Below are 12,210 nucleotides of genomic sequence, written 5' to 3'. Positions count from 1 at the left end.
GAGTACGTTAGAGATCTACTACTATTGACTTCAGTTAACGAGGTTTCTGTTTCAGTTCTATTTAAATAAACAGGTATCTGTGTTATGTAAAGTTTTGCAATACCATGATGAAAACACTTAAAAGTGAAATGTCATCCTTCATAGTCTTATAAATGAAGTAAATCGAATTTAGCCTTAGATAAATTTGGCCCAGTATTGTTATGAGTAACCTGTTGTTTTCTTAGAAACTGATTTGTAAGTTGTAATGTTTTTGAGCTTTTGTTGTAATTGCTTTTTGGCAATACTGTTAAATTTTGGTTTATATCTATTAAAATTTTAAATTTTCTTTTTTTTTTTCTTTTCCCACCTGCATGCACACCCTCCCCCCCCAGCTGATATGGGTTTTGCAAGATTGTTCAACTCACCTTTGAAGCCATTGGCAGACTTGGATCCAGTTGTGGTGACATTCTGGTACAGAGCTCCAGAGCTGTTACTTGGAGCCAGACATTACACAAAGGCCATTGGTAAGTTCTGTGTAAGAAAGAGCTTGACATTTAAGTTCTGTAAAGGAGAGTAGCCTTATAGTAGATATGATGATCAACTGACAAGCTATTTTTTTTCTTGTAGCAGCAGATGATATATGATCCAGTCTATAAAATGTTGATGCATAGTGAAACTTTCTGAGTTCTGTGCTTTTATTTTTCAATATGAGTTAAGGTTAATGTTAGACATTGTAAATGTGTGTTTGTTTTGGTTTGTTTTTAAAATAAGAATATTCTTTGCATTGGTTTATATGATGATTTTCATATGGGCTCATGGGCCTCTGTGTATTTCACCTGTAGTCAGTCTCCAGGTTAAAGTATATACCCTTAGCCACCACCCTCAGACCCTGATGATCCAGTCAGTTTTTCCTGAAGCCCAGGGCCTGTGTTCTGCTACTTGCCTTCATTATTCCACCTGTTCATGGTTGTTACAGTCAAGACTAACACTGATTATCATATTCCCAACTAGTTCTTCCTTCTTCCTGAGGACCAGATCTGAAAGTTAACACATGTAGTACCTGTATAAAGAAGTTTACCCCAATATCCTCCAGAAACCTCTGCAAGGTCCCTGTCCTTTTTATTCTTCATGATGCAATGGAGTGTGTTCACCTCTTCCCACAGCTCCTTTCACTGATTACTCAGTGCCCAAACCAGAGTGTATCTCCTGCTGTAAGGCCGATGTCACCCTGCAGCCTGAGTCGTGGGTGGTAGTAGCCTCCCTCTGGAGTGCTGTCTCGGTTGAGGCCTCTGATTTCCTAGGGTATCTCCTCCAGTGGGTGCTGGGGATGGAGCCTTGTAGTGCCCCCCATCACGATTGTGGCACAATCCCATGTAGCCTGAGGCAGATCCTGAGGGCCTGCTTTGCACCTGCCACCACACAAACTGGGATGCTAACTTCTAAAGTCTCTGTTTGCTGTATCCTGTACTGGGTGAAGACAGTTACTAGAAGTCTTTAATGAAGATATCAACAGCATTACCTTAAATGCCTGTAAATTAGATGCTTAAACTGCCCTGGCTATGTTGATTTTTTTTGTGAGTGGATGTGAGTGGACCAGATTACTGAGTGACCTGCATGCATGGTACTGGGAAGTTATCTTAACTGACAGTTACCTATTTTTGATAGATAGCATATTGTTTGCAGATCTAGGTGAGTGATATATACCATTATCTTAGGATATCTCTTTGAAGAATTAATTAGTATAATGCCACTGTTTATTTTAATTATATCATAAATTACTTGGTTCTTGCCCTCAGGGATCTGTGGTCTATACTAAAAAACAGACAAGAAGTCCCTGTGAAACTTTAGAGAATGCTGCTGCTTCAGAGAGACCCGGTTTTGCTAGTAGTATATTATTTCTGAGGCTTTTATTTCTTGTATCAGACCCACACCGGTGAATCCCCAGGATGGGGTGAATGAGTCGTGTAGTACCTGGTGTGCAGTGTGAATGATGAGAACACTCAAAATGGTTTGGGCAGCAAAGTAAAAATTATGGAAATGAAAACAAGGAAAGTTGCAGGTGAGATTTGTAGGCTGACCGAAAGATTATAGGAGCATGTCTCTCTCAAGAGAAAAGAATAAAGGTACCTGGAGGTGATCAGTGTGCAGCTTTCAGTGTGCAGCTTTAAGGGAAAGGGAAGAAATGAGTAACAAAATCACAGTGGTGATGTTCATGCAGTTTATGAGTCCAGACTTGTGTTTTGCTTCTAGCGTTATGTGCACTTAAAGAAAGGCAGTTTTAATGAGCTAAGCATGCTAGTGTTGAATGCTAATGTTTTTGGCAAAGGATGCAACTCTTAAAGCTCTCTCTTAAATCTCTGTGCAAGAAATATAATTTTAACATCTTTTAACATTACATAATTCTCAGGAGCCTTAATGTATCACTTATATAATTTATGAGTTATTACTAAAAGATTCTCATTTAACTGCTCTTCAGTTGGAAATAATAATTTAAAAGAAAGGGGATTAGATATAGCAATTTATGAAAAAAGGAAATGGCAGGCTATTTGGTGTAGCTGCTTATTTTCTGTAGCTATTTTCCTTATGCCTTTTACATTATATATAATTTTGTGTAATTAGTAAATATCAGTAAAATCAGACTAAAATCAATGTCATGCTGACTTTAGTCTATTTTTTTCCAATTTTGTCATTGTGAGAAATATTTTTGTTTGCATTTACTAGGAATGCATTATCATTAGTTCTCTACTGCAACACACTGAACATTGGACAACAGTTGTTACATAGTTCAGATGTTTGCTTAGGAGTCTTAATTTTGTTTTATTTTAAATATATTTTCTGTATTCTGTATCTAGTACTCTCTTCCTTAGCTTCACATATGATGCTAATTGTTAGGAGTGTATTCATAACATCCTGGACACTGTCTACTATAGTGTCCAATTTGGTTTTGTTCTTGTAATAAAACTCTTAGGTACGCTTGCTTGCATGTAAATAATTCTCATACATGATCAAAGAATGAAACTGGAATTTTGTCTTTTGTCTCACTGTTTGACTTCTGTCTCACACAGGATTTTTGTCTTTGTTTTCTGGGCCTGATCTTAGCTATGTTTTGTGGGTTTAGCTTTGGGGGAAAAATGGACTAAATACAGTCTGTTTAGAAAGAACTATGTATTACACAAAACTATATAAGCATATTCATTATTTTAAAGGTGGTTTTTCAGTGACATTTTTCCCTTTATTTCATTTGTTCCTTCATAGTAATGAAATATTCTACCTTTCATTTACTTGCTTGCAGAACAAGTAGTTGTTCATCATGTATATAACATCATGTTTTAAGGAGATACAGGAGTCAGGATACTGTTGCTGAAAAACAGAAATAGCTTTTGCTTTCTGCATGTTGAAAGGATAGTAAAAAGCTCACGTTAGGGTTTCATGGGGAATAATATTTAGTTTCCTGAACTGTGAATGTTTATAATCTAAGCCCTACTTGTTAATAAAGTTTCTTATATAAGCTGCTACCATAGTTACAAGTAACTAATTTACCAGATGAATACAAATTGGGAAAATGGTGTCTTAGAAGCCAAAGGTCCCTTTCTGTTCAGTTACCACAATATAAATCTGTACTAAATTTATTGTAGGCTGTGGAAGTTGGTCTGCATTTCCGGCACAGTAATTTACAAGTAGAATCTGTGACCATGTGTTCATCAGATACTAATACTCTGTCTAGCAAAGAAGTAAAATTTGCAAATAAAAGTAACTTAAGCTTCAAATGAAATCAAGTATCTGTGAAAATGTAAAACGCTTGCAATCATGGACACATTAATAAAATTAATGAACTTTTAGAAAAACTCCAGCACAACAGAAAATGCTTTTATACTCAAAATACTAAAGAAACAAGGTTGAAATAAATGACAAGGCACAGTGCTCCCTTCATTGATGGGCAAAGACTTCTGTGCTATAATTTTAGGAAAGTAAAGGAAATGACTGTGTCAAAATGAAGGAAAAGGTAAGCTGGCTTTCAGGTTGGAAGGAGACATTAATCAGTTGGGGTTTTTTTTACTCTGGGAACATCAAAATAGAAAATAATACTTCAGTAAGTAAAGTAAGTAGTAAGAACTTTTTTTCCTCATAGATTTTTAAGAAAGCGTGTGGCAGTCTACTGTGATTCATTTTGGGGTATCATAGCATAATATCAAGGATATAGCATGATTAAGACTAGTTTTTTCATCAAGTTGCAGCTTGTATAGTTAGCAGTGCTTTCAAACAAGAACATTGCCTCTCTTTACCACTTGCCTTAATTAAAGAAATAGTATATTTGGTAAATGGCATCAGATGGCTTATAGTATTTTAGATTGTTTAGATTTTGTTGACAGAATTGTTCATTAGAGTGATCATTCAACTGCACCAAAAAAAGGCTGGGATTATTTATTGTGAAAAAATAAATCCGAAAGTCCAAGAGATCTGTGTTGCTTAGTTACCTTTCCTCACTTGTCTAGATTACAAGTCAGCAGGAATGTCAGAAATGGCCATGTGGCAACTGGATTTACCAGCCCAAATAAGCCTTCAGGTATAGAGAAACTGTAATTCAAAGCTTGGGCAGTGCACTGTCACCTCATTCTATTTCCAGACTAACATATGGTTATGGAAGCTGGAAATGTGTGAAAGGTATAAGCAGATATCCAAATGCCTTTGAAAGCAAATGTCACAGGAAAATATTAGGTGTATCAGAGGGAATAAATTTATAATGAATGTTGGGATCTGTCGGAGTTTCAACAAGTCCGTTTTACTTAATGCAGGAAAAAAATGAGGGGGAAATATCTGGGGTGTATTATGTAGGATTTAGGATGGAAATTTTTGCATATGTGTTCCATATTGCCTGTGCAGCGAGTCCCACACGTTCCGAGTGCATCAGATGTCCTTACTGTGTGTGCACAGATTGTTGGCACGCTGGCCGGGCTGTGGGGCCTCTGGAAATCTTGGATCGCTGCCCGAAACTCTTCTGGTCTCTTGTTCTGGGAGGGCTGGGGGGAAGAAGATAAAATATAAGACCTATCTGGAAAATCTGGTAAACTAGAAATTACAAATGGGGCCAACCACAAGATTGAGAAGTCTTGAGGAAAAACGTACAGGGGAGACTCCCACCTGTGAGGCGTGGGGCCAGGGAAGTATGGGGACTGCTTTTAAACATCCATGAGAAAGAATTAACAAGAGCAAATCTATAATCAGTCAGCTTCTGTTTGCTGCATAGGGATCCACATTTGTATTTGTGAAGGGTTGTGTTTTGGGGGGAAGGGGTTGTGGAAAAACTAGAAAAGAAAAGTAGAGAAGTTTGGAAAATACTCATTTGTGTGCTCTGAAAAGAAAAACTCGGGCTACACCAGGAAGGCAGCCTTGTTCGTGCCCTGGGCAGTGTTACATGACATGGGAAGTAATTGGATTCAGATGATATTTTGTGGTAAACTTGTTTTGGCATGTGGTAAACTTTCTTCATTTTATCACAGTTGTTCTCATGCGTTTTCTGAGAGGCAAAATATTTTAATACCAAAGATTAATTGTTGTTTTCTTATCTAGTTATTGCAGGTGCTGGATGATTTACTGCTGGTTTTCCTCTTGCTTGACAGTGATCTCTAAGATACTATACATGTTTTGTTTTGTTTTTTGTTTTTTTCAAAGCAGAAACATTTGCTATGCTCCACAAACTTATCACTGCAATTTATAAAGTATTAGTGGGTCACTTAAATAGAACATTTTAAATCTACATTAGTTAGTATTTTTGGAAACTTGAGATGCTGACAGTAACTTGAGGAATATCATCCACAGGTTTGTTATACATTTTAAAGCATTAATTGTTTTGAGATCTAGCATACTAGTTCCTGACTTCTAACTGCTTTATTATTCTCAAATATGCTGATGTCTGGATATTAGCTGGTAAAGCTGGTGGTCATTGTCAACTCTGAAGAGTTTTAGGGATGTGTTGGAGTGTGTACTAGCTTAATAGTCAGGAGAATGCAAACAGTGCAGTGAGTCAGACCTGTCTCTGCTATTTTAAAACCAATGGAGGTACTCTAATGTGGGACAGACAGTAAAGTTTTATCTCTTAGAACAGTAAGCTGGGTCTCCGGAGACTTGGATTTAAATACTGTTTTAGTCCCAAGTGTTGTATGTAGCTTACAGCATGTCATTTAATCCATCCTATGTGTTTCATTATCTGTAAAGTAGGGATGTTACTTAATGGTATTGTCCTGAAAATAAAATCAGTTAATGATAATAGGGACCTTCAGTACAAGTATGTAATCAGTTATTTTGGTTAACTCAGTGAATAGGTTGTCTGAGAACCTGAGATGTCGCTTAGCATCTCAACTTGAGAAATTTACACATTCTGGACATTAAAAAAGAAAAGGAACACAAAACCACAGAATCTTAAGTCACAACTAGTATCTGCTAATTGTCTTGATTTGAATTGCTCTGTAAATTAACCTGTAAGTTTCCACTCGTGATCACCCAGTACTTTTTTGTACATTCATGATTCTCTCCTCTTGCAAAACATATGAAGAAAAAAACCAGGTGCTTTTACCTTTTTTTTCAATATGACTTAACTGTACGTGGATTATTTTAGAGCAGGAAAAATGAAATAACATTAAAATACTCAGAAGGCAGAATATCCTTTATAGTAATAATGTCCTTTATAGCTTTGTGATTACAACCCACTTTGAACAAGAAATACCTTCAAAAATCCGTCTGTGCTTAGCCCCATGTACATGAAAAATCATCAGTGATCTGTGGGTCAAAAAACACTCCCTGCCAGTAATAGTATCAGTGCCATGTCTTTTTCCTTCTAATTATTTCCCTTGGAGTATCAGTTTCATGTTTTTCCCAACTGTTAATAACTATAGAGCCTCTTAGATGAGCAAGCTTTTCCTTCACTAGTATCTCACTGACTTTGCCCTTTACCAGATGAACTTTGTGGCAGCAGGATTGAATCTCTGACCTCCCTGAGCAACCTATGTTGTGAGCTCATTTTAAATAAAAGATTTAGGGGACTAAGGCAGGAGTTATTCTTGCAACGTCTGTCATAGCCCAGAACAAATAATAGATCCTAATGTGGAAATGGAACATGCATGCTGACATGAGAAAGCAAGACACAGCATTTGGAGGTTAGGAGATGCATTTTTCCCACTTCCTCTTCATATTCAGCTCCATTCTGTACATGTCAGTTGGAATATATTGTGATTCTTTGCAATATATTTGAAATACATTGTCACTTTTATGCATAAGCAGATGAATGGTTTGGTGCAGTTAAACTTGCATCTTAGAGATGTTTGATTTGACTTTTTTTAAGGCTTTGTTTATGCAGCAATGGACTAAAGGCTTTTCTTAAATGAAACATGAGGTCACCATTTAATGATCGAAAAGGTGATCAGTTAAAAACCTAGTTCAATAAATGCTTTACCCTAGCTGACTAGTGCAGCAATGAAGACTCTTAGTGTGGTCTGTTTACTACCGTATCTAAAATGTTCACTCACAAAAATTGGTTTTGGTTGAAAACAAAGTACTTACTAGCATAACAAGGTGCATGCTTCTGGTGCAGAGGAATTTTTTAGCTAATCCATCATTTTGATCTTCAGGCACAATTATTTCAGCAATATCAACTGAAGCTTTCAACACTACAGCACTGATTCAGTAGAATAACTTCTTCTCAAGACAGGTGGGACTGCTTCACAAGTAGACATCTTGGCAATAGCTGTGACTGACAGCAGAATTACATTTCACAGCAGGTTTTTTTGTTGCCTATCCAGTAGATTTGCTTATAATTATGTAGGAGCTATTCTCAGTGCCTTATTAGAAATAGTTGTAAGGCTGAACCCCTTAGTAACAGAAACATTTAGATATTGTAAAGCACTCTATTTAGAAGGACCAGTAAGCTTCTCTGTGCTAAGTCGCAAGATTTCTTTGTGTGCATTCCTCTCTGTTGACTGAAATAAGGTAGACATCAAAAGTTGTAATAACTCCCTGAAAAGACTGCCATGGCTTGTGAATTGGAACAGGCCAGGAAAGTACTCTTCACACATGTTTCTTGTTATAACTTAATCTACCACATAGTGGGCCTTTTGCTCACGCTATGTTAACTTGGAAGGTGTTGACATATTGGACCTAGTAAAAAGTTGTAATAGTTAATGACACAAGCCAAGTGAGAGCACAAAACAGATTATAAACTCGTTGTCCCTCCTCATTTAGCATGGAGTTAACCTCTAAAGAGCTCCATTGTGTACAGAAAAGCTTTTTTGTTAGAAAATTCTGCATTTAATTAGGAAAAAAAAAAGTGTATTTCCCTTTCAGAGAATATGTACCACTCACTTCTCATTTGCTACAGTTCAGAAGAGCACAGAAAATGGCAACAATTCTCTAATATGCCATGCTATTTGTACAATATAAATTATACGATATTATTGTGCACTTACCTGCAGTGATGGAATAAGATGGGGGAAAAAATGGAGGAGGAGGGGGAAAATTAATGATAAAGCACCATAATTAGTAATTAGGAGTTCCTGGCTTTCCAATCCTGTGATCAGATGATACTGTCAGTCATTTTTTTCATATGATAAAGTGAAAATGTAAAGCTTTGGATGTTCCCTGAAAAGCTGTGTAAATACAGTGTAAAAAAAACCCCTGTAAATTGTACCAGAGGCGCGTCTTGCCTGTTCTTAATTCTTTCATCATTACAGGAGGAAATGATAACAATTTCTGTATTAGACCTGCCTAATACTTTGCAGTATAAAAGAGCCTTGTGACCTTTGCAATGAGAAGCTTTCATACTTCCTCTACTTGCTGCAGTTGTTTGATATTTGGTAGGGGAAGTAGCCCTGAGGCCATTATGCTGCCTTTTTTGTCACCCGTAACATTTCTTGTGCTTTTGATGAGTTGTCACTGAAAGAATGTTTTTCTTCTTAGTTTTGTTTCTGTGAGAGCTTTGCAGCCTGCCAGACTACCTCTTGGACTCTCTGAGGTATAAGCACTGCTGTTGCTGGAAGAAAAGTAGCAGTACGTTCTTTCCTACATCTTGGAGATATTGAAGTTGACATAAAAATAATAGCCCTGTGCCATCTCTTGATGCATATGAAGGTTCAGGATTAGGGGAAAAAAGAATCTGTGACACACTTTACTTGCCAGAAATCAGTGCTTGTCCCAGTGGCCTAATTCCCTGCCCTGAAGTGACATCACCTGAGGCTGGAGCCCACCCGTTTCTGGAAGAACAACTTAGGAAAGAAGATGGAACCATCACTCTATTCTGTATTTATGCAGCTATCGCTCATTTCTGTCTCTCAAGGATGTTAGCTTGCTCTACTACTAGCTAATGTAGTTGATCTGTATAAAGTAGTAGTCTTGGAGACACAACTGAAGAGTTGAAGAATTACTGATGAGAATGTGGTATCACTGAATCATCTAGGTTGGAAAGGACCCTGGAGATAATCTAGTCCAACTGTTCACCTAGCACAGTTCCCACCTACAGCATATCCTTAAGCTCTAAATCAACCCAACTCTTAAACACCTCCAGGGATGGGGACTCCACCACCTCCCTGGGCAGCCCATTCCAACACCTAACAACCCCTTCTGTAAAGAAATGCTTCCTAATATCTAGTCTGAACTTTCCCTGGTGCAACTTGAGGCCATTCCCTCTTGTCCTGTCGCTTTCTACTAGGCTAAAGAGGCTCATCCCCAGCTCTCTGCAGCCTCCTTTCAGGGAGCTGTAGAGGGCGATGAGGTCTCCCCTCAGCCTCCTCTTCTCCAGACTAAACAATCCCAGTTCCCTCAGCCGCTCCTCGTACGACCTGTGTTCCAGACCCTTGACCAGCTTCGTTGCCCTTCTCTGGACACGCTCGAGTCATTCAATGTCCTTTTTGTAGTGAGGGGCCCAAAACTGAACACAGGAATCGAGGGGCGGCCTCACCAGTGCCGAGTACAGGGGTCAGATCCCTTCCCTGTCCCTGCTGGCCACGCTGTTGCTGACACAAGCCAGGATGCCATTGGCCTTCTTGGCCACCTGGGCACACTGCTGGCTCCTGTTCAGCCGGCTGTCAGTCAACACCCCCAGGTCCCTCTCTGACTGGCAGCTCTCCAGCCACTCCTCCCCAAGCCTGTAGCGCTGCTGGGGGTTGTTGTGGCCCAAGGGCAGCCCCCGGCATTTGGCCTTATGGAAACTCCTGCAGTTGGCCTCAGCCCATGGCTCCAGCCTGTCCAGGTCTCTCTGCAGAGCCTCCCTGCCCTCGAGCAGATCAACACTGCCACCTAACTTAGTGTCATCTGCAAACTGACTGAGGGTGCACTCGATCCCCTCGTCTAGATCATCAATAAAGATGTTAAACAGGAGTGGCCCCAAACCTGAGTCCTGAGGGACACCACTCGTGACCGGCCGCCAGCTGGATTTAACTCCGTTTACCACAACTCTCTGGGCCCGGTCGTCCAGACAGTTTTTTACCCAGCGAAGTGTGTGATTGTCCAAACCTCGAGCAGTCATTTTTGCCTGGAGAATGCTGTGGGAAATGGTGTCAAAAGCCTTGCTAAAGTCAAGGTAAATTACATCCACAGCCTTTCCCTCATCCAATAAGCAGGTCGCTCTGTCATAGAAGGAGATCAGGTTTGTCAAGCAGGACCTGCCTTTCATAAACCCATGCTAGGATTTGGGGAGGCAAGGGGGAGAATTTGAGAAGACAGGCACTAAAAATCCTTACAAAAATGTTATAATCGTAGAATAGTTTGGGTTGGAAGGGACCTTAAAGATCATCTAGTTCTTACCCTCCTGCCAGGGACACCTCCCACTAGACCAGTTGCTGAAAGGCCCATCCAATCTGGCCTTGAAGACTGTCAGGGAGAGGGCATCCACAATCTCTCTGGGCAACCTGTTCCAGTGTCTCACCACCCTCACAGTAAATAATTTATTCCTAACATCTGGTCTAAATCTGCTTTCTTTCAGTTTAAAGCCATTACTCCTTGTCCTATCGCTACATGTCCTTGTAAAAAGTCCCTCCCCATCTTCCTTGTAGGCCCCCTCTAAGTACTGAAAGGCCACCATAAGGCCTTCCTGGAGCCTTCTCCAAGCTGAACAACCCTGACTCTCTCAGCCTGTCCTCATAAGAGAGGTGCTCCAGCCCCCTGATCATCTTTATGGCCCTTCTTTGGACTCACTCCAACTGGTCCATGTCCTTCTTGTGTTGGGGGCCCCAGAGCTGGACACAGGACTCCAGGTGAGGTCTCATGAGAGTGGAGTAGAGGGGGAGAATCACCTCCCTTGACCTTCTCTTGATGCAGCCCAGGACACAGTTGGCTTTCTGGGCTGTGAGCGCACATTGCTGGCTCATAGTCAGTTTTCCATCCACCCATTCCAAGTCCTTCTCCCCAGGGCTGCTCTCAATCCACTCCTTGCCCAGCCTGTATTTGTGCTTGAGATTGCCCCGACCCATGTGCGGGACCTTGCACTTGGCCTTGTTGAACTTCATGAGGTTTGCGCAGGCCCACCTCTCCAGACTGTCCAGGTCCCTCTGGATGGCATCTCCCTTCCCTCCAGTGTGTCAACAGCACCACACAGCTTGGTGTCATTGGCAAACTTGCTGAGGGGGCACTCAATCCCACTGTCCATGTCACCAACAAAGATGTTAAACAGCTCCAGTCCCAATACCGACCCCTGAGGAACAGCACTTGTCACTGCTCTCCACTTGGACGTCAAGATGTTGACTGTAACTCTGAGTGTGACCATTCCTTATCCGCTGAGTGGTCCATTCATCAAATCCATGTCTCTCCAACTTAGAGACAAGGATGTTGTGCAGGACAGTGTCAAAATGCTTTACACAAGTCCAGGTAGATGATGTCAGTTGCTCTTCCCTTGTCCACCAGTGCTGTAATCTTGTCATAGAAGTCCACCAGACTTGTCAGGCATGATTTGCCCTTAGTGAAGCCGTGTTGGCTGTCACCAATCACCTCCTTATTTTCCATGTCCCCTAGTATAGTTTCCAGGAGGATCCACTTCATGATCTTGCCAGGCACAGAGGTGAGACTGACTGGCCTGTAGTTCCCTGAATCATCTTTATTTTGTTTTTTAAAAATGAGGGTTATGTTTCCCCTTTTCCAGTCAACAGGAACTTGAGCAGGCTGCCACAGCTTCTCAAATATGATGGATAGTGGCTTGGCCACTTCATCTGCCAGTTCTGTCAGGACACACAGATGCATCTCATCATGTCCCGT

The 12,210-nt window shown here is 40.4% G+C and overlaps 1 protein-coding gene across 2 annotated transcripts in view; it reads left to right on the top strand.

Moving 5' to 3' along the window:
• The window catches only part of CDK19 (cyclin dependent kinase 19), a 130,451-nt gene that overhangs the window by 91,731 nt on the left and 26,510 nt on the right, over positions 1 to 12,210 (top strand). The window contains exon 6 of one of the 2 annotated variants that reach the window (XM_074896155.1): positions 372 to 503. The exons of the other annotated variant lie outside the window; for it this stretch is intronic. Within the exon in view, the coding sequence (XP_074752256.1) occupies positions 372 to 503 (132 nt within the window). The remainder of the gene's footprint in view (positions 1 to 371; positions 504 to 12,210) is intronic. 2 annotated transcript variants of the gene reach the window in all.

The sequence above is a fragment of the Athene noctua genome, chromosome 1, assembly GCF_965140245.1.
Source record: "Athene noctua chromosome 1, bAthNoc1.hap1.1, whole genome shotgun sequence".
NCBI lineage: Eukaryota > Metazoa > Chordata > Aves > Strigiformes > Strigidae > Athene > Athene noctua.
Note: the sequence above shows the minus strand (reverse complement) of the source record. Positions and strands in the feature narration are given on the sequence as shown.